The sequence below is a fragment of the Carcharhinus amblyrhynchos genome, chromosome 12 (genome assembly GCF_965287045.1).
Source record: "Carcharhinus amblyrhynchos chromosome 12, sCarAmb.v2.hapA, whole genome shotgun sequence".
Taxonomy (NCBI): Eukaryota; Metazoa; Chordata; class Chondrichthyes; order Carcharhiniformes; family Carcharhinidae; genus Carcharhinus; species Carcharhinus amblyrhynchos.
Window position 1 is genome coordinate 43,135,926 of NC_137335.1, and position 23,405 is coordinate 43,159,330.

Genomic DNA, 23,405 nt, shown 5'->3' on the forward strand with positions numbered 1-23,405 from the left:
AGGTTCACTAGGCTGATATCGGAGATGAGGGGGTTAGACTATGAAGAGAGACTAAATAGACTGGGTCTGTACTCGGAGTTTAGAAGGATGAGGGGGGATCTTATAAAGACGTATAAGATAACAAAAGGGATGGATAGGGTAGAGGTAGAGAGATTCTTCCCGCTCAGAAAAGATAGCAGGACTAGAGGGCACAGCCTCAAGATGGGGGGGGCGGGGGCGGAGGTGGTGGTGGGGTGCAGTTTAAAACAGAGTTGAGGAGGAACTTCTTCAAAGGGTGGTGAATCTCTGGAATTCTCTGCCTGTTGAAGTGGTGGAGGCTACCTCGCTAAATATTTTTAAAGATGTGGGTAGATAGGTTTTTGGCAGATAAGGGAATTAAGAGTTATGGGGAGAAAGTGGGAAAGTGGAACTGAGCCACTTCAGATCAGTCATGATTTATTGAATGGCGGGGCAGGCTTGAAGGGCTAGATGGCCTACTCCTGCTCCTACTTCTTATGTTCTAATCTGATTCACACTATCTAAAAGCTTGGGGATTCAAATTCCATAGGAACTTTTAAAAGTCAATCGGACATGCATTTGAAGAGAACTAATTTTCAGGGTTACTGGGAAGAAAACTGGTGTGTAGGACTAAATTTGACAGTTTTTTTTAAAAGAACTATCACAGAGCATGACAGATCAAATGATTTCCCTGTAAAATTATTTTCCAAATAGAAAGGGATGGAATCTGGAAATTAATTCAACTTGGAGCTATAAAAATAGCTGTGTATTGAACAAGTTAGCATGGATTACAAAATGAAATTAGGCTTGTTAGCTGCAGACTTTAAGAGCTGTCAGTACCACAAAACATGATTCCCACTCAAATTAGAATGAGTTTTTGAATTTGTCAGTATTAGCAAACACCAATGAAAGAATTCATTTTTTTAAATAATTGACAGTCTCATTAATGGTATTACATTTATTTTTATTTTTAAAAAAAATGGCTGTTTCTTTGAGGTTCATTTAAAACTGGTAAATAAAGTTCAATAATGACATTACTTTACATTCATGAAAGACAGAATCACACTTGCTAAACAACAGCAGCTTGACAAATGTGGATCACAATGGTGCTTTAGAGCAATCTCGATTTAAATGTAGTTTCCAGTGCAAGTCAAAACACACTAGCTTCTATTATAATTTAAAACTAACTGAAAATGATATTTGTTTCTATTGATAGTTTTACAGTCTGAAAATAATTATAGCTCATTGTATTGTAGTTTGCAACCTCACCTTTTCCAAATATTTGGCAAAAATCTGCACATATCGATTTAGTGTTTAAACCCCAAGGGGTAGAGAGGCAGGTACTATTCAGAAACCATGTACACAAATTTAGTGCAATTCGGACATTTGCGACTTTGACTTATTCTAATCACCTAGAACATGCCATGCAAGTGGCCGAATGTACAAAATGAATACATTTATTTTAGATTTCCAGCATGAGTAAAAGTAGAAAATGCTGGAAATACTCAGCAGGTCAGGCAGTATCGAAGAGAGAGAAAGAGTTAATGTTTCAGATCAATAGCCATAAATCAGAACTAGAAAAAAAGTTAGGGATTTTACAGTCAAGTATGTCTAGATGGGGATGGGGTGGGACAGGAAAGGAATGATCTTTTATGGGGTGGAAAGCAGAGTGATTAAATAATAAAAAAGACAGTGCAAAGCAAAAAAGGGGCTGGTAATGATGCATGAAAAAGGGGAGTTGTAAAGGAGCTGTAAATATTAACAGTAGAATGATTACCAGTACTGGCTCTTTGCAACAAATATAGAAGCAGTGGTTATGAAGATAACTTACCGAACTCACTGAGTTCAACAATTTCAGATTATAACATCACTTCCACATTTTCCAGACAGCTGTTGTTATTTAAAGCCCCTGGGACTATTTGATTCTTTAAAGAAAAACTTGCACTTACACAGCACCTTTCACAACTTCAGTATGGAGGAAGCACTTTAAAAAAATACATTATTACTGTTATAATGGTCACTGTTGTAATGTGCTTGTCCCATTACCACTCCTTTTGCCTGGCTCCATCATCCCTTTGTCATTTAAAATCACTCTTGCCTACCAATGTATTACATCCCTTTCCTGTTGTTCTTTCCTTTCCTTGTTTAAAAGGCTGTTAAAATCTAACCGTATCAAATGAAACCTTAAATCTGTTTCTCTTTCCAAAGATGCTACTAAATATTTCCCACATTTTCTGTTTTCAGTTTTGTGTTCTTCAGGTTCTGTTGGGATGTGCTACAACTTCTGGGATGAATTCTGCAATCCAACATTCATCTATGGTACATGTAATACACTGATTTTAACACTGGATGTCTGCTGTTTCCAGCAACAAGACAGGTAGGCAACATCCAAATGAATGACACTTTATTGGCTAATATCATCCTGCCAAGTTGAAATTTGATTTCACTTGAATTTATGACAATACTAAAAATATTACCACTAATAACCAAATATTCAGGGTATTCAGCGTAAACCATTCTTGGGTTTAGTTTGTAACTAGGCTTGTGTAAGCATGACTTTACTAAGTACTCTGGCTGAATAATGAGAACACATTTTGATACATGGAGTACAGTTACTTTTTAAATATTACATTGTCATCAGCACTGCATTCAGTACCTTCTGTTCTTATTTTGGTGGACATTGTCAGGAATAATGATACAGCAAGAATAACTTAAAAGTAAAAAGAGGTCAAGAAAAAAGTCTCCAATCCAGTCCTGTTGTATTGCAACAATCCTTTATATATAGTTACTTTTTCCATTTCTTTCTAAAAGCTCCTTGACCATTTTCTCCAATGAAAAGAGGTGTTCATCTGTATCTTCTGGAACAAGCTTTCGTAAGGAGTTGGCAAGTTCAAACAAGTACTCTGTGTTCCTTCCACTTTGCCCAACAGCATTTAAAATCTGCAGAGCCATGTCTTCCAAGGGTGCTGGGCCCAAATAATTGGGATTATCACATGTTCCTATATATTGTATCACAGGAAAAGGATCTATTGAAGTATCCTTAGGATAAAATGTGACAGTAATGGTCCTGTAACCGTCTTTTTCACGAAAGTCAAGATATTCCTTCACCTCGTCTTCCTTTCCATCTGGAAGCTTATAAACCACACCCCACACAAGGCCCTGAATGTAAACATACAATATGGTAATACATTTGTCCAAAAGAAGAATACATCTTATCCAATAAAGAATTCCACTGGTTTATTGCAGATAGCAAGTTTAACCAGATATACAAACTTCACAAACATGGAATGGGCTATTTGAACTAAAGATATTTGTGGTTGCATTATGGATAGGTGAGCAATTAATTATATATGTTTACCATTGTAAATATTCGTGTTTTGAATTGAGGAAATTTGCACCCTTTTGTCCTCAATTAACATGGCAGATTCTAACCCAGCTCAAACTGCTCCATACAAGTGACTATATTGCCACACACAATGTACAAAGGATTAATATTCATGAAACTTCAGTTTACCAGTCCACCTCCATTCTTACCTGAATCAATTCTCCTTCAGACAGACAGAATTGCTTAGCATTCCCTCTGGGGGAAGTCTTTGTATGTAATATGCATCACTCTCAATCTCTTGGTTGAGATCAGAAACTCAACAAGGAACAAAATGCTTCAGAATTCTTAAAATATACAGAATTTACACGGATCCAACAAAGTGTTTTGTGAAAGCTCTCACCAAAATAATCAAATTCAACTGAAAGCTTATCTTTATAGATAGGAAGAATGGTAGGAAGGACTATTACTTACGGGGCGAAAAACTGCAGCAGGCGATGGTGCAGAGGGACCTCGGGGTCCTTGTGCATGAATCGCAAAAACCCAGCTTGCAGGTGCAGCAGGTGGTCAGGAAGGCAAATGGGATGCTGGCCTTCATAGCAAGGGGGATTGAATATAAAAGTAGGGAGGTCTTGCTGCAGCTGTATAGGGCATTGGTGAGGCCGCAGCTGGAGTACTGTGTGCAGTTTTGGGCACCGCACCTGCGCAAAGATATTTTGGCCTTGGAGGGAGTGCAGAGGAGGTTTACTAGGCTGATACCGGAGTTGAGGGGGTTGAGCTATGAGGAGAGGCTGAATAAACTGGGCTTGTACTCGTTAGAGTTTAGAAGAATGAGGAGAGATCTCATTGAGACATATAAGATGATGAATGGGATGGATAGGATAGAGGTGGAGAGACTCTTCCCGCTCAAAAAAGACAGTAGGACTAGGGGGCACAGCCTCAAGATAAAAGGGGGGCGGTTTAGAACGGAGTTGAGGAGGAACTTCTTCACTCAAAGGGTGGTGAATCTCTGGAATTCTCTGCCCGTTGAAGTGGTGGAGGCTGCCTCGCTAAATATTTTTAAGACGCGGGTTGATGGGTTTTTGATAAGAGAGGGGATTAAGGGTTATGGGGAGAAAGCGGGAAAGTGGAACTGAGCAGCGACAGATCAGCCATGATCTTATTGAATGGCGGGGCAGGCTGGAAGGGCTAGATGGCCTACTCCTATTCCCACATGATGCAATCAGGGGTGGATGGGGGGGGGGGGGGGGGGGAGGGAAATCAAGCTTTTGTAGCATCTCTTTCAAAAGAAAACTTAAGATCTCAGTAAACACACTTATGAAACTACTATTGATAACCATCACATTCAAATAGGGAATAATTCTGACACATTAAATCAAAATGGTGTTTAGCTTTACACAATCAAAGGTGGCAGAGAACAGATAGCCTCTGGCCTATCACTGAATAGGTTCTGTTACTGTTTAGAGAATAACTATTTGATGTGCTGTGGTTCATCTGCAGGAGATCAGCATTCTACAATTATTTACATTTTCTGCCAATTTAATGTGTTTGGAGCAGAAAACACACAACCATCCAGAAATGATGGCAGTGTTTATATTACTGAACCATGATTCAAATCCCACCACAGCAGCTGGGGACTTGAACTTCAGTCAATTAAACAGAAAGACAGTATCAGTAATAGTGACCATGAAACCAATAGGTGGTCAAAAATGCCCATCAGATTTTCTAATGGCTTAAGGGGGGAGAAATCTGCTGCCTTGTCTGTTCTGGTATGATTCTAAGTCAACAGCAACATGATTGATTCTGAAATGGCCTAGCAAGTCTCTCAGTTTTATTAAACTGCTGGAAATTTACATGTCAAAGACACCTAATTAGCACCTTCAAGAGCAATTAGGAATGGGCTGTAAATGTTAGCCTTGATGCGGAGATGCTGGTGTCGGACTGGGGTAAGCACAGTAAGTAGTCTCACAACAGCAGGTTAAAGTCGAGTAGGTTTATTTAGTAGCACAAGCGCTTTTGCAGCGCTGCCCCTTCGTCAGGTGAGTGGGAGTTGTGTTCACAAACAGGGCATATAAAGACACAAACTCGGTTTACAAGATAATGTTTGAAATGCGAGTCTTTGCAGGTAATCAAGCCTTAAAAAGGTACAAACAATGTGAGTGGAGAGGATTAAGCACAGGTTAAAGAGATGTGTATTGTCTCCAGCCAGACTTGCCTGGGTTTGCAAAACAGGACTTAACAATTTTAGTTTTTATCTCAGATTTCCAGCATCCATAGTATTTTCAACCTCTACTCTCCTCTCAAAAGTACTCAGTAATCCAGGATCATCTCAGAATGAAGAGCTAAACTTTGGGTTTGTTTCCTTATTATGAACCCCCTTCTTAAACATTTTTCCCGTCCTCATCCCACCCTCAACAAACAAGTGTAAAGGAGTTCATGCATTAAATTGATTAAATCTGTTGCCTCTTGTTACCCCATTCCTCTTGCCCAGCATGCTAAACCCAACCAGACTTTGCCTTCCTACCCTGGCTTGAACGTATATATTTCCCCATTATCTTTGCCTCGCTCATCTTGTCCATGAGATCCATTATCTGCTCCTTTTCAGCATTTTCAGTGAACTGTAATCACCCACTTTCCTATCTTGGTTGCTATACCGAGTTATTGGTTTCAAATTGTTGTTATTGCCCCTCATCGAGACATTCATCCTTGACTCCTCTGATGAGGCCATCTTCAACATCTCGTCCCTTGTTTTGTTCTTCTCGTCTCTTAAAGACTGTGCCCATTTTACTTCAAACTGCATTTCTGAACTATAGGTTTTGAGCCCTGACAAGTACTAGAACAGTTCTAATCAGTTGCAAATTACACATTCTGACTGGGATCATGGTGCACTATCCCTTCTCTTCCTGTCTGCACCCATGCCATCCTGTTCCAATGCCTCTTCTCATTATCCAGCTTAGTGAGACTTCTTTTAGTTGCACTTTTACTTATCATGAAGATATGGATATCCACTCAGGATGTTATGGGGCACTGGGGTGGGTGGATGATGGTAACCATCTCAGCTCCTCCAGTTGAACTGGTTTCACGAACACAAAGGCGAGATTGAAGTTCTGGCCGTCCTGATGAGCAGCATTTGACCATACAATTCAATATTAGCCAGAGAATCTCTTATTTCTGTTTGTAGCCCTGCATGCCAGTCTAGAGCTCCCATAGATCCATCCTTGGTACTCTTCTATACCACATCTACATGTGAGAATTCAGGTTTTATATTATGTAAATAACATCTAGCAATATTGCATCACCACCTCTACATGCTGTCAATTCATTTATCAAACTGTCAGGACTGGATGTGACACAATTTCAGCCAAATAAACATTGCAAGACCATAACCCTTCTTTGGTCTCCACCACAAACGATGTTGCCCAATCCATTCTAAAGTCCTCCATGGCCAGCCAGGTTGAAAAATGGCAAACTTAAGAAAGTTGAGATAAAGAAAAGTGAGAAATTAAAGCCTTGTTAGTCTAACATCTTGGGTGATTACTGGAATCAATAAGGTCAGAGTGACTGAGCACTTGGAAAAAACCTGATTAAACAGCTAAAATGGATTTGTAAGAGGGTAGATTACGTCTAACAAACTTAATTGAATTGTTAGAGAAAGGAACTGAAATACTAGACAATGGAATATTTCTTGATGTAGTTAATGTAGAATTTCGGCGGGGTGGGGGGAGCATTTGTTAAGGTTCCAAATTGAGACTGTTAGTTAAATTTCAAGCTTGTGGAATTGAAGGCTAATTGAGATTATTTAAGTGATAGAGAATGGAGTGCACTAATGAAGGATATACACTCAAAAGGGAAGAAAGTTTCACAATGATCTTGCTGGAATCTCAATATATTCAAGCATGTTGATGTCAAAAGATTGGCAAATATACTATGTAGATTGCAGCATAAAAAATTACGAGGAGATATTGATGGATTAAGTAAACAGACAAAAAATGTGACAGGTGAATTTTAATGCAGACTAGAGATAATCCAATTTAGACTAAAAAAGCATTATTTAAATGATGAACAACAGTGGATGTCCAAAGAGATTTCAAATTTTCTTGTATTCAAATCACTCCATAACTTTGCTCCTGTAACTTTCCCCAGCCTTGCAAATCTGTATACTCATCTTGCCTTTTACATAGTACAAACTTCAAAATTGCCAAACCACGAATGGCTATATCTTCAGTTTCCTGGGCCCTAATTTTAGCACTTCCTCCCTCAGCCTCTGTCTTAAGATGTGCCCTAAAATATATCCATTTGATCAAGCTTTTGGTCACATTATCAAGCAAAATTGGAGAGCCAATGTTCCATTTAATAGCCTTGGGATGATTTACTATATTATGGTGCTACATAAATATCAGCTGTTGTTGAACGATAGTATGTTATAGATGTAACTTGGTGCATTGTTCAGATCATATTGAGCAAAGCAATGCTCTCACGTGATACTTTTTGGGGATTTTTTTTTAAAAAAAGAGGCCTTCAAATGGCAAATGCAGAGTGAGCATTACAAAAGAATAGTCACACAATTTGAAACCAGTCTGCCTTGCAGGATCTATAGTTGCCATTTATCACCACTACATTCCTACTAAGAAAGGCAGAATCAAAGCAAAACCGATGATTAGGGTGAAATGAAAGGATAGACTGTCAAGACTGACATTAAACACCCCGTGGGCAGAAAATACAGAAACAGCAAATTTTGCAAAATCTTTCAATGATTTACAATTATGAAGCATTTTAACAGAGAAAATGAGTAGCACGGTAACACACTGATTAGCACTGCTGCTTCACAGCTCCAGGGACCTGGGTTTGATTCCTGGCTTGGGTCACTGTCAGTGTGGAGTCTGCACATTCTTCTCGTGTCTGCGTGGGTTTCCTCCGGGTGCTCCAGTTTCCTCCCACAGTCCAATGATGTGCATGTTAGGTTGATTGGCCATGCTAAAAATTGCTCCTAGTGTCCTGAGATGCATAGGTTAGAGAGATTAGCTGGTAAATATGTAAGGTTATGGGGGTAGGGCCTGGGTGAGATTGTGGTCAAAGCAGACTCAATGGGCCAAATGGCCTCTTTCTGTACTGTAGGGTTTCTATTATTTCTATGACATAAGGATCTTCACAGAGGTGACAGCTAAAGGAGAGAGAGAGAGAGACAGGTTGGGTAGGCATAGGTTTACTTAAAGTGGTGACTTTTTAGGAGGGCTATAGAGAAAGAAGGGAAATAGAAAGACAATGAACTGAATGGAGAGAATTTCATGGGAGAACAGGCAACTAATATGTTAAGTTGCATCGAGAACTAACTGGAACACGGTAGAAAAAGTGGATTTGGATTTGTTTGGAGGTCGGTTACCAGTGATCCTGCAAAGCTTGATGTTGGAAACTTTGCTCTTTAGTATTTTTGTTACCTTCAAATGTCATAACATACAAGGCTATGGGCCAAGTGTGGAAAGTGGGGTTAATGTAGATTTAGTGTTGTTTTTACTGGTGCAGACTCAATGGGCTGAAGGGTCTCTTCTGTACTGTATGACTCTGATCTAGATTGGGATAGGATCTGCTAGACATGAAAAGTTGTGTAAATGGCATGATTGTAGATGGCACTTAATTGCTTCAGGTCAATCCTGATTTGATTGGCAAGTGATGTTTAACTGGGAAAAGTGCAGTGTTGTGCATGTGAGTGGGATAAATAATAAAAAAAAGTGCTCACTTTAGAGAAGAGCATTAAATTGGGCAGAGAAAGAGATCTGGATATTCCAGTGCATAGATCTGTAAAGACTCATGTACAAGCCATCCAGTGATAGCCAGAGTGAGGTGCATTTATGATGATGGGAACATTTAATCATTAATACCCAACATAAGGACATCAAGCAGTTAATAAAGAACAAAGCACGGGAAACAGGCCCTTCGGCCCAAGGAGCCCACGCCACCATTTTAACATTGAGTACCCTCCTCTACCCATGACCTTTGTCTACACCTATTGGGGAAGATTGAGGGAAGACTAATTTAGGGACAATTTGTTACACCAATCAGCCTAAGAGCATGTTTTTTGGAATGTGGGAGGAAACCAGAGAACCCAGAGAAAACCCACGCAATCATGGGGAGAATGTGCAAACTCCCGCAGACACTGGCCCAAATCCATGTATCTACACAGCAAACAGTGATAGTCACCGAGCTGTCATGTTGCCCGTCAGATGGTCCAGTTTAACCGTACACTAATGATGTGAAGCACTAGGCAACTCTTGAAGCAACATCCAAGAGCAGCCATCGCACGACCCACCGCATGTATGCCCCTTGTTGGTCAACAAGGTGGATCGAATATTTTAACACAAGGTTTTAGAAAAAAAATTAAGCATTTAAATCATAAATGTAAAGCTTATAAGCTTGCCAGTATTCGATTGTAAAACTCAAGGATTAATTGTGTCAGTGAATTAACTAAAATGTGAAAACTTGACTACAATATAAATTTATCATGGTAGTTATGAAATCATACATTGTTTAGAAGAACAAATTATATAATATTGTATTCTAGAACAGGGAGTTCATCCTGGGAATTCTACCAGATGACTGGGCCCTCCTTCAGTAGAAAAAAATTTTTTGACTACCCCACAAAATGCTGAATAAGTTAAAATTATAGTTTTGTATCACTAAGCAACCAGGAAGCCATTTTGATCAAGTAGTATGCTTTCAAGAGTTGAATGAACAAATGGCAAACTATTATTTTAAGGTGTCAGATTACAATCCGATTTAAGAACGTTGTCACGAATAGATTAACAAGTTGAATATTAAATGACATCATGTTAATTGCTGGGTTTAAGAATTGTATAATCGCTCAAGTTTTTGGCACAAAAGTGGATATCTGCGGAGAAAGCTCAGAAGAGTAGTGTGTCATTGAGCCTGCCTTGCATCCTCCCGTCAGCCAAAGTTTTTGTTTATCTGTCTATTGTATGTTTTTGTTTTGTATTTTCTATGTTTTAATAAAACTAGTTTTAAATATAAAATGTCATTATGCTTTAAAGACTGAGTTTCGTTTACCTTTACAAGAGTTTATTTAAAGTTGCTTTTTAGAACTTTCTAAAATAATCTGGCCACCAAAACAGAACTCCCCCACTACAATTTATAATACAATTAAAAAACAAAGTATACTATTTTATCCTTGTACGTTATTCTAACGGTGGCCAAACCATAAATGTCTCCAGTTTTGATCTTCTCACATATCATGTGGTAGAGACTTTGGGAAGAGAGCATCACTTCATGCCTAGCTTGAAGCATCTTAGTGTGGGACAGGGTGGGCACTGCTGTAGTAGCTGTAGGAGCTGCAAGGACATGGATCAAATTAAAGACATTTTCATGAGACTTTCTGCTAAATCAACCAGTATTAGATTAAAATCCTATGCAATAAACAAGCATACTGAAGTCTGATGTAGTTCCCTCTGCCTTCCAAGTCTGGATGCTGACAAATGCAGGTACTGTATTTTGCTGCAAAGTTTGTTATTTGAGAGTTTAGATTTGACCAATATGCAATTCTATAAATTTAAAAGAATTCTGCTATTTTGCACGTTTAATCAGCTAATAAATATACAATGGCTTGTTGTCCCTATGCAGAGGCTCAAATATTTCAGATACTTTTAATGAACGCACAAAAAATCTTAAACTGAAGAACTGATTTACAATTATACATTATTCTTTTACCTCGGGGTCTTCAACAAGTGTGACAACTCTTCCAGGCTACAGGGATGGAATAGAAATACATAAAGTCTTAAGACGTGTATAATCACACAATTTAATTATAATCTGATTAAGGACAAGCTAACATTGGTCTAATTTTAAAAGACATCAACATAAAAAAAACCTTGCATTTCAACGAAACTGACATATTTGGGCTCCAAATACTACAGTTCCAGTAACAAATGCATGACTTAAAACGCAAATTTTATTAATTACAGAATACATTGTAACTTGTCCTTTCAGAAACCATTCTGCAGATTGCTTATTTGTCCATTCTCAGACAATAATAGTAATAAGATTATCTCACTATTCACAGGTAAAGTCAGTCACTACATTCTATATTTTAAATTATACTTAGCATTGCACATTTGAATGTACTAAATCTTAACCCATGTGCTATTATGAACATCTAATTAGATGTATTCTAACATGTTCTCTAAGTTTATTCTATCTGTACAATAATTTTAGCATTTTACTTCAATAGAAATCAATCTGGGGTGGGGTGCTGATGCAAATTTTAATTTTATTAATTAACACATTGATTATAAAGCAAAATATATTGTCTAAGGTCTGGGACTAGCAAGTCATAAGTGGCAAATTCGAATTTCACCATGACAGGTTAAGAAAATGAATTCATGTAGTTCTGGTAATTTATAGACTAATGAACTTTTGTAAGCAAGAACCCAATTGGTTCACTCAATTTACTACTCCCATCTGATTCAGCCCAAATGGGAATCCAGTTCCACACTCCCACAGGCAACTAGAGACGAGCATAAATACTCCTGTGCCAGTGTCAATCACATTCCAAGACCCGCAAATATTTGATTGCCTTAATCTGATATTTCTGGATTATAAATGGTAGATATATTCACAATACAATACCTGTGATAAACATGCTGCTTTCAATAATCAATAAACACCAAGTTGTAGATGTCACATACAGAAAATGTTTTAGTTTATTACATCTTTGAACCACTCCTATCAACATCCTGGGGTTAACACTGAGCAGAAATTGGACCATCCATAAAAACAGTGTGGCAACAGAGGAGGTCAAAGATAGGGAATTCTGCAACAGGTAAATTCACCTTCTGTCTCCACAAAAGTCTGCCCATCACCTACAAGGCACAAGCCACAGTGTGATAAAATAATCGCCACATGCCTGGATGAGAGCAGCTCCCACAACGCTCAAGCTCAATATAGGTCAGGACAAAGCAGGCCACTTGACAAGCTTAAACATTCACTCCCTCCACCGCCAATACAGTGATAGCAGTGTGTACCATCCACAGGATGCACTGCAGGGACTGACCAAGCCTCATTTGACAGCACCATCCAAATCCACAACCTCTACCACCTAGAATTGTAAGTGCAAGACACATGGGAAGACCACCACCTGCAAGATCCCTTCCAAACCACACATCATCTTATCTTGGAACTGTACCACTGTTCTTTCACTCTTGCTGGATCAAAATCACTTCCTCATAGCACATGGGTATACCTGCACTAGGTGGACTGCAGCAGTTCAAGCTCACCATCACCTTCAAGGATAACAAATGTCAGCTTTGGCAGCAATGCCCACATTGTGAAAGAATACCAAAAAAATCCCCAGAGAAAATGTACAACAAAAGGTCTGTCTTTGCACTAGAAAAAGAACTGAAAAACCAAGTACAATTCTCATTTTGACTGAAGAATTACAACACAAGCAGTAATTCTCCACTCAGGAATTCAAGTCATGTCAGAGTTTGAATCAAGACTGAACTGTGGTATGGAGCAGTCCTTTTGGTACGACCAAAACCGCATCAGCAAGCGAGTTATTGGTGTGTGGTCTTTACAGAACTGATGATGATTGGAAATTGGCTATTGGACAGTATTTGACCTGCTTTGTTGCAGTGCAAGTCTGAACCAGTATATCTGATACAGAACAAATAATTAAAACTAAAAGCTTTAATTTTGTATATGTCTATACAAAGACATATTGTATGTCTTTAATAAAGACGCATGATTGTTAAACCTCGAGTTATTTGAAAATGTCAAACAAAATGATAGTGCACTTCCATAATGGGTTCTCTCCTCAAACATTCCTAATTGAGATAAAAACCTGAATAAAATAGCCCAAGGTATAATATTGAGCTTCAATAAACAATTCCAAGTTGGGAAGTTTTGAAAGGCTTCATGCAGGGTTCAATGCTTGGGATATATGCTTTTCTCATCTTCATTCCTGTCATGAATATTGAAGTGAAATACAAGCTGCTCAAACTTAACAGCACTAACATAGGGAAAGATAGAAGATAAGAGGTAAAAGCCATTCAGCCCCTCAAGTCTACAGTGCCATTCAATATGATCACGACTGATCAACAGTAGAGAATTCCAAAGATTAATGATTGAGAAGAAATTCTGCAGGAGAGGCTGAATAAACTAGGCTTGTACTCGTTAGAGTTTAGAAGAATGAGGGGAGATCTCATTGAGACATATAAGATGATGAATGGGATGAATAGGATAGAGGTGGAGAGACTCAGCTGGAGTACTGTGTGCAGTTTTGGGCGCCGTACTTATGCAAGGATATTTTGGCCTTGGAGGGAGTGCAGAGGAGGTTTACTAGGCTGATGCCGGAGTTGAGGGGGTTGAGCTATGAGGAGAGGCTGAATAAATTAGGCTTGTACTCGTTAGAGTTTAGAAGAATGAGGGGAGATCTCATTGAGATGTATAAGATGATGAATGGGATGGATAGGATAGAGGTGGAGAGACTCTTTCCGCTCAGAAAGGAACTGTGGAACTGAGCCACGACAGATCAGCCATGATCTTATTGAATGGTGGGGCAGGCTCAAAGGGCTAGATGGCCTACTCCTGCTCCTATTTCTTATGTTCTTATGTACTCTTCCCGCTCAGAAAGGACAGTAGGACTAGGGGGGCACAGCCTCAAGATAAAGGGGGGGCGGTTTAGAATGGAGTTGAGGAGGAACTTCTTCACTCAAAGGGTGGTGAATCTCTGGAAATCTCTGCCCATTGAGGTGGTGGAGGCTGCCTCGCTAAATATTTTTAAGACGCGGGTTGATGGGTTTTTGATAAGCGAGGGGATTAAGGGTTATGGGGGAGAGGGCGGGAATGTGGAACTGAGCCACGACAGATCAGCCATGATCTTATTGAATGGCGGGGCAGGCTCGAAGGGCTAGATGGCCTACTCCTGCTCCTATTTCTTATGTTCTTATGCTCATTTATATACTGAAGGGGAGAACTCATTCTGAAATGGTGCCTCCCTTGCTCTTGATTCCCCTACAAGAAAAATCATCCTTTCAATATCTAGCCAATCAGGCCCCTTAGAATCTTTTGTTTCAATATGGTAACCTCTTATTCTTCAAAATTCCATGCGTTTACGCCCAATCTTATCTCATGATATTATCTTCATCCTAGAAATCAACCTAGTGTACCTGCTCTGAACAGCGTCCAATATATGTATATCCCTCCTTAAATAAGGATACTAAAACTGTAAACAGTCCTCTAGGTACATTCTCATTAATACCCTATGCAATGGTAAGGAGTCTCACAACACCAGGTTAAAGTCCAACAGGTTTATTTGGTAGCAAACGCCACTAGCTTTCGGAGCGCTGCTCCTCCGTCACCTGACACAGGAGCAGCGCTCTGAAAGCTAGAGGCGTTTGCTATCAAATAAACCCGTTGGACTTTAACTTGGTGTTGTCAGACTTCTTACTGTGTTTATTCCAGTCCAATGCCGACATCTCCACATCATGACTATGCAATGGTAGCGAGGCTTCCCTACTTTTATGTTGCGCCCTCCTTGCGTTCTGGAACTCCACTTGCCTGACGAAGCGGCAAACCCGGAAAGCTTGAGATTACTATCAAATAAACCTGTTGGACTTTAACCTGGTGTTGTCAGACTTCTGTGTTTACCCTAGTCCAACGCCAGCATCTCCACATCATCACCCTATCCAGTACACACAGCATGATGCTGTTTTTAAATGTAGATGCCCTAATTGTTCAGAGCTTGATTAGCGCCCAAGTTATGGAACCAAGCACCTCCTGAAGATGGGAGCTGCTTGCAGAGCACCAGCAAAGGCAGATGGCAACCTTGTTGGGGGCCTCTTCAGCTAAGGGCAGCAAGGTGGCATAGTAGTCAGCACTGCTGCCTCACAGCACCAAGATCCTGTGGTCAATTCTGGCCGTTGGTGACTGTGTGGAGTTTGCATGTTCTCCATGTGTCTGCATGGGTTTGTTCTGGGTGCTCTGGTTTCCTCCCACAATTCCAAAAGCTTGCAGGTTAGGTGGACTGATCATGCCCCTTAGATTAGCAATGATAAGTGAGTGAGGTTTCAGGGACAGGGTGAGGGAGGGGCCTGGATAAAATACTCTTCAGAGAGCTGATGCAGACTCAATGGGCTGAATGGCCTCCTTTTTGCACTGCATGAATTCTAAAGAGATGGAACGAGCAGGCAGCTCCCTACAGGGAGCGTTGCATCAATGAAGAAGAAAGGGGGTTTAATCAGAAGAATGAAGGTTTTGTACTTGCATTAACACAGCGTTAACTAAATAGACAAAACAGATGGACAAAAACTTTACTTAGCCCCACAGTGACCGTGACAGCAGTGCTGCTTCACTGAAATAAAGTTCAAGAATTCAATTTTGCACCAACAGGCCCCTTGACAAGCTCCTTAAGGAATCTGAAGGCTCCATAACTGAAGACAAGCAGATGTCCGGTTCCTCCCCTGCCAGTCTTTCAATATTACAAATTGACCAAGGGCACTGGGATTCCAAGATGATTGTGAGGACTGCAATTATGAAATTGCACCCACAACAGGCTCCCCACTTTGCGGCTCTTTGAAAATCTAGCCCTTTTGTACACTCCTCACAACTTGCTTTCCTACTCATCTTTATCCTGTCAGCAAACTTGGCAACAATACATGCCATCTCTCAACCAATGCATTAATATAGATGGTAAATAGTTGAGACCCCAGTACTGATCCCTATGATACAACACTAATCAAGCTTTGCAAACCTGAAAATGACTCATTTATCCCGACTTTGTTTTTTGTTGTTAGCCATATCCCTCTATACTAATCTTACCCATTGGACAAGATTGGTATAGAAGGCTATGGGCCAAACATGGGCAATTAGGGCTAGCTTAGTGGTTAAAAGCAGCATGGACAAGTTAGGCTGAAGGACCCGTTTCCATGCTGTAAAACCTCTGACTCTAATTTGCTACCCACGCTAATATATTGCTCCTAACACAAAGCTCGTAGCTTGTGTAGTAACCTTTTAAGTGGCACGTTATTGGGTGCCGTTTGGAAATCCAAGTAGAATAGTTCTACTGGCTTTCCTTTATTCACAGTAAGAAGCCTCACAACACCAGGTTAAAGTCCAACAGGTTTATTTGTTAGCACAAGCCACAAGCTTTCAGAGCGCTGCTCCTTCATGAGGTGAGGGGAGTTCCGTTCACAAACAGGGCATATAAAGACAAAACACAATTTACAAAATAACGGTTGGAATGTGAGTCTTTACAGGTAATCGAGTCTTAAAAAGGTACAATGAGTGGAGAGAGGGTTAAGCACAGGTTAAAGAGATATGTATTGTCTCCAGCCAGGACAGTTAGTGAGATTTTGCAAGCGCAGGCAAGTCGTGCGGGTTACAGATAGCGTGACATGCACCCAAGATCCCAGGTTGTTTGGAGCACTGCTCCTTCATCAGGTGAATGCCCACTCACCTGATGAAAGGGCAATGCTCCAAAAGCTCATGTTACCAAATTTGTTGTGAGCCTGATAGTAGTATGAATTTCTAAACGCCCGATTACTTCCTTAATCTTGGATTCCAGCATTTTGCCAATGATAGATGTTGGGCTAACTGAAGTTTCCTGTCTCTTTCCTCTCTTGAGCAGAGGCATTACATTTATGGTTTTTTCAATCTACCGGGACCTTTGCAGAAGCTAAAAGAATTGTTGAACATTGTAACCAACATATAGCCACTTTTTTTTTTTAAAAAAAAGTATTTTTAGGATATAGGCTATCAGACTGGGCCAGTCCTACTTGCCCTTGCGAAGGTGGTGGTGAGCTATTTTCTTGGACCGCTGCAGTCCATGTAGTGCAAGTACATCAGTAACACTGTTAGAAAGACAGCTCCAGGATTTTGACTCAGCAACAGTGAAAGAATGGCAATATAGTTCCAGTCAGAACGGTGAGTGTCTTGGAGGGGAACTTGCAGGTGGTGTTGTTCTCATGCATCTGTTGTCTCATGTCCTTCTAGGTGGTAGAAATAATTTCTCATAAGATTACTCTAACTCTTTTTCCTTCAAATGTCAAATACCTTTGAATGGTCAGTTCCCAGCCTTGATCACTTTTCTGCAATTGCTATATCAAACCTACTTATTTTGTATTCTTACCATCAATTCATCGATCTTGTCATGAATGCTTTGTGTATTCAGTTAAAGAGCCTTAAATTCTGTCATTTTATCATTTTTCCCCTACTTGCTAGTGCAGTCTTATGTTTGTATGTTTTGTCCTTTCCAGTCACAGTCTGGTTATTATTATCTGTATCAATTCTCTGCATTATTGCCTTGTCTTTACTTATACATTTTCTAAACCTATCCAGACCATTTAGTTTAAAGTCTTCTCCATAGCCGTAATTTGATTTAATTGGCCTGGATACTAAACCTGGCAAATCAAATTCAAGAGAAACTCATGCCAATGGGACAGTTCACTCTTCCCTCATTACTGGTGCCAGTGCCCTATGAATCGAAACCCACTTCTTGAGCCATGCATTCAACTATCTGATCCCATTGGTCATAGACTAATTTTCTCATTCCTCAGGTAGCAATCCAAATTTTACCTTTGTGCTTCTGCTCTTTAAATTTAGTACTTAACTGCTCATACTCCCTCAACTGATGTTGCTGGTGGCCAAATGGATCAGGCCCAAGAGGGATGATATACTAATGACTTTTGGTGTATAAATACTGTAAGAATCAATTAAAAAAGATGATTCTAGATATATAATCAGAACATTAGAGTATAAGATACTGGAGTGTACTTCAGGAACATGTATGAATACTTGAGGGATAACAAAGGGGAAAAGATATACAGTGAAAAGGAATAAGTGACAAGGATTATTTAAATAAACCCAACTGTTTAATCTAGAAATGGAGAGACCTCTTAAAAACACAAAATATTAAATGGTGAAAAGATATTGCCTTTCAAACATTTCTCTTTAGCCTTAATTTGAAACACTGGATTCTGGGTAGAATCTTTACAATTTCTTTTATGTTCAGAAAAGTGACTAATGGCTTTTATTTTGAACTGCAATTCCACTTTGTACTCAGAATTTTTCACATTCCCGTGTTGCTGCCAATGCTTCTATTTTGATTGTGGTGTGTGTTTTTGTTCTGTCTCTGATAACTTCGAGGCGCAGTAAAATGGTCTAGGTCTGCCATCACTCTGCACCTGAAATAATACTGTTGCAGACCTGTTGACAATATATATGCTACTATGGCTTGTAATTCTGGGTCGTCATGTGCCAAAATTTCAGAGGAGATTAAGAAGTTCAATATTTTCAAAAGCATTTTGCTCGTCCACATTCCAGATTACTATTGACCCCTTCTCAGTTGTCTCAAAATACTTGTGGATCTCTGCAAAATTTGATAGGAACTTGCCTACTTAATTCTTGAAGAATCACTGAAGCTCAGTTATGTTCTTGTGGAAGCTGTTTACTTTTGTTCTTTGTGAAACAACTGTAATTTCAGTAGTTATACTACGTGACCTAAAATTTTAATCATAGGTTTAGCTCACGTTGTTCATTCAATATTAGGTCTGCATCATCTTAGATCATGCTCTTCTCTCATGGAGCCACGTACAAGGGTATGTCATCCAAATGGCATATTATCATGCCTTGTAGGATCAGACATTGCTCTATGGAAAATTTTAGGAGTGAATGTAATTTTAACTGGTAATCCAGTAAAAGAATAATGACAATTGTACTACAAATGTGGCCAACAGTCTGGATTCTTTGTCCAGAGGCAGCTGCCAAAATCCACCATTTGCATCAAATATGGTACACAAGAGTATCCTTGCAAGTTTGGTGATATTCTCATCCACTGAAGTCACTGGGTGGATCTCGCATTCCACTGTTTGTTTAGTTGAGTTAAATTCACACAGATTCTAATACAGCCATCTGGCTTTTGGATCATGACCATTGTTGTCTACCATTTTGTTGCATGGTGATCAATGAGATAGCTCCTTGCTGTTGATTCCATCCTTGACTGACGCATGCATGTGCGCTTTCCTGTGTCAAAAGGCAAACTGATTTAGCATCAGCCCTCAGGAGGTAGGGTATTTGGTCTTTCGTTTTCCTAGGCCTGTCAATAATTTTGAAAATTCATTTCAGAATGGGCTTCTGCGATGCTCATCAACTTCATAGTTTCAATTTTAAGCATACCTTTGTTTATTAGAGAGCATTCTTGATTTTGAAACGACAGTAAGGTTCGAAGATTTCTCTATTTTTATACTGCAACTTTTACATGAGTTGGCCTTTAACTTTCAACGTCATCTCACCAGAACTGTAATTTGATAGATGAAGGTGCAATGTAATCTGCTTGAGCTATTTTACTTTGTCTGATTGCTCCTGTTTAAATTTTAACTCTATGGGATGCTTATCTGTTTGAGTTTCAGACTCAGTCTTTATTTCCAGTTTCATTTACCTCCCCTTGATTCTGCCACTTGCTGTATTTGACTCTGCTTTAGTATTTTCTACTTCTTTAAAATTTTGTCAGCATTTTTGGGTGACAGTTTTGAAAGGTTTTTCCTTCCAATTGTGACACTGCTCCTTCTGCGAGACATTTCCTTGCTGTGTTGGTTGTTCCCACCACATTGGAGGTATTTCTGGATAGCAATTTGAGCACTTTCCCTGTTTTGGCAGGTTTAGGCTTTTGTGCACTCTTGTGGCCAACAAATTGAATGGTTTCACACGTTCTACTCTACAGGCTCTCATGTTCATCACAAACACTATTCTGAGTTCCTTTTGTCTCGTAATCGGCACTACTTGGTGTTGAATCCTCTTGTCTGTCGGAGGTCTGTTAATTCTTCAAAGACTTCTAGACAACTCTGTTACAAATCAATTCATCCCTCAAGATAATAATTGCAATTCCGTCAACCTGTATAGATCTTTAATGAAGAAGCTGTGCTTTTGCCTGATCTTTGACTTCTGTTAAATTTGATCCGTTTAATACAAGTTTCTGTGGACGCTGAAATGTGCATCAATTGCTTGCAGGACTGAAAGGAAACATAGGAGACGGCCTTTTGGCCCTTTGAGCACTTCTTCGTAAGAAGTTGAAGTCTCATCAACTCTCTGCCTTGCTGTCATGTTGTCAGCAATAGATCTTTTTTCTTTTGTAAACCAGAAGTAGTTCTATATTTCATGGGCTTCCAGATATCTCAGTTCTTGGCCATCATGAGCCTTCAGTGTTCCAAAATGGTTCTGCGAGTACAGTGTGGTTTCCATGCTTTGTCTGAGCTTTGGAATTGTTTGTTTCACTGGTGCTGCCTGTTGCTTTGGGTCTGTGCTCACTGCTGTCCGGACTCCAGGTCTGCATGTCTCAACTTGCATCTTCTGCATCCGGGATGCTCCAACTATCTGGTGAGTCTTGAATCTGTTCCCTCTTTCCAAGATTGCCGACTTGCTTGGTCTGTAGCAGATCAGGGTTCTTTAGGGTTGGTCTGATCTTTCAAAGTAAGCTGCTCGAGATTATAGTTTGTAAAACCATACCTCTATTTACACATTGAGATTGCTGCACAAAGTTGAAACTGCTCCCTCCATATCTCTTTCTTAATCATCATGTGATATTATATCACCACCATGTGCTACTTTGCTCTCACTCCCTTACCTTGGGCTCTGAGGATATTGCATCATCCTTATTGCTGCCCAGATGAGATCAGCCAATTTAATGTATCAGAACTAAACCCGAGATTGGTCTGCAAATACAGCACCCTGACTTTAAAAAAATGCAACTTACTTATCTCATTATTTCCTTATTCACACCTTTGATTTCAAACATAGATGAAGTGTTTGGGGATAACACTCTTGTATTGATCCAGCTAAAATTAATCTTTGGCTGCCCATTATTGCTAACCACATGCATAGTTTTTTTCTTCTCAACTCTACAAGTTTGTCAGCAAAGACAGGGCTGTGCTGAAGTAAACAGAACTAATCTGAACAGTAAGTATTGAGGTCTGAGTCATCATTGAGCAAATGTTTGGCATTTAATGCTAGACTTACAACACAGACAACAACATGCGAAGTGTTAACATTAATGAGGGAGCAATGCAGCTCAAAAATCCCATTAGATTAGCCAGAACACCAAAATGCCTTAAATTGACCAGGAGTTCATCTGCTATATTTTTTTTTGAACTACGGTTTGCATTTTTTGCTCGTCTGTCTTAAAGCTTCTTGGTATTGGGAGATTTTAAAATGGCTGAATGATTTAGTTACAATGATTATGTGGCATTTATCAGAAAGTTAAAGTCACTCTCCCAATTCTTGGCCTGGATTTTGCAGTCAGCAGTGAAGCAATGGTGGTCACTGTTGTGCCCCACAACTGAACAGCCTCAGATAGTGCCCATGTATGCATTTGTCATCACCTCCTACAGGTATTGGAACCAGCACCAACAGTTAATACAGCACTCCAGTCATCCTACATAGGGCATCTACACCAGTGGGCATGCAGACTCCTCTACAGAACAATACTGCAAACCCTGCATCCACTGAGCACACAGACAGAATGCTCCAGTTCATCCACCCTGAGAAAGTCGACACTGCTACCAACTGACAAAACTACACATCTTGGTGTTTGAGCAAACCAAATACATGGTTCCATCAAGGACTAGCCTTCAAATCTCATGTACCTACAACAAAAAGTGGAGGAGAGAAAAGGAGATGTGATGGGCTATGCATCAGCTTAATCTATGCCTCACTGTGTTATAGTTATGCATTGTTAGCCTGTTTAATTTGTACATTACAAAACGGCATGCACAGACTTAACTAAAAGAGGAACGTGGAAACTGAGGTGATGAAACAGGGTCATGTGTCAACCACATGGAAGTTGTCCCTAGGAGGGCAGGCAGAATACAAGCATGAAGTAGCTGTTTGTTATAATTCTGTCACCAGTGTCTGGGAACTCAACACATTTACAACAGTAACCAAGGAAGGTATTATTGGGGTAGATGAGTTTTCTTCAGACATGGTTTTAGCAGCTGTCGCAAAAACCAAGAACCAGCAACTGGTTATCCTGGTCATGGGCATTCAGCCTCTGATCTTCAGGTAAACATTCTCCAAGGCAGGCTTCACAACACATGACAACAGAGTCACTGAGCAGGGACTCACAGCCAAGTTCCACACATGAGGGCAGCCTCAACCAGGATCTTGGGTTCACGTCACACTATTTGTAACCCCTATGACTTGCCAGGGCTTACAACATCCATGGTTTCACTTTCTGTCCTGTCTGGAGACAATACACATCTCTTTAACTTATGCTTAATGCTATCTCCACTGACATTGTCTGCACCTTTTAAGACTTGATTAGCTATAAAGACTCACGTTCTAATCAGAATTCTGTAAACTGAGTGTGTGCCTTTATATGCCCTGTTTGTGATCAGAACTCCCCACTCACCTGACGAAGAGGCAAAGCCGGGAAAGCTAATGGCGTTTACTGCCGAATAAACCTGTTGGACTTTAACCTGGTGTTGTGAGACTTCTTACTATTCTATCCCACACCAGGAGGGACAGATCCTGTTTACACTACTCCAAATGCATGCCAAGCAGAAGTGTGACCACGTGGAGAAGGAAAAGGGGCATCCGACGGGGACAGACAGTTGGCTTCGGGGCAGGTGGAAATCTGTCACTTCACCGGGATTTAAACAGCCGCCACAACGGGGAGGGGGACACGGTTATTTGGATCAAATGTCAGCCCCCCATCCGCACCTGACTCACCCCTCACCTGACTCACCCCTCACCTGACTCACCTTGCCCGGGACGCCCCGGTGATCGGTGCTGCCCTGCCAGAAGCGACGGATGTAGCCCCGAATGTAACCCACTAACTTCTCCTGGTAGGGGAAATCTACTTTCCAAATCAGCGAGCCATAACCGAATATCCACATGTCTGTACACCCACCCCACAATAACTGGCTCCCGTGTCGGGAAACGACGCTGCTGAGCGACCCCGGCCACCACACCGTTTGCCAATTCCCTAACGGCGGGGCCTGGCCAGGGCGCAGGCGCACAGGCCCCCAGAGGCCTGACGGGAAATGAAGTTCTGTTTGTCACCTGACCTCCGGATCAATTCCCAGCAGGC

At 40.3% G+C, this 23,405-nt stretch overlaps 1 protein-coding gene across 4 annotated transcripts; it reads right to left on the reverse strand.

Moving 5' to 3' along the window:
• Positions 1-983: 983 nt before the first annotated feature.
• chac2 (ChaC, cation transport regulator homolog 2 (E. coli)) lies at positions 984-23,326 on the reverse strand. Of its 4 annotated transcripts, none has more exons than XM_080200459.1 (3): positions 23,077-23,326; positions 11,036-11,071; positions 984-3,156 (listed from the first exon to the last, which is right to left on the reverse strand). In XM_080200459.1, the coding sequence occupies exons 1-3, from the start codon at positions 23,209-23,211 to the stop codon at positions 2,773-2,775; spliced, it is 555 nt and encodes a 184-aa protein (XP_080056585.1). In that variant the 5' UTR covers positions 23,212-23,326; the 3' UTR covers positions 984-2,772. The 4 variants fall into 4 exon arrangements, with proteins under 4 accessions (XP_080056585.1, XP_080056583.1, XP_080056586.1 ...); XM_080200457.1 differs by having other exon boundaries at positions 23,068-23,326; XM_080200460.1 differs by lacking the exon at positions 11,036-11,071.
• Between the last annotated feature and the right edge of the window lie 79 nt (positions 23,327-23,405).

Coding starts and splice junctions, on each gene's coding strand:
- chac2 (XM_080200457.1), bottom strand. CDS start 23,211: ATGTGGATATTCGGTTATGGCTCGCTGATTTGGAAAGTAGATTTCCCC. Junction 11,072..23,067: donor TCCCGGGCAAGGTGAGTCAG/GTGAGGGGTGAG, acceptor CCATCCCTGTAG/CCTGGAAGAGTTGTCACACT. Junction 3,157..11,035: donor CACTTGTTGAAGACCCCGAG/GTAAAAGAATAA, acceptor GTTTACATTCAG/GGCCTTGTGTGGGGTGTGGT.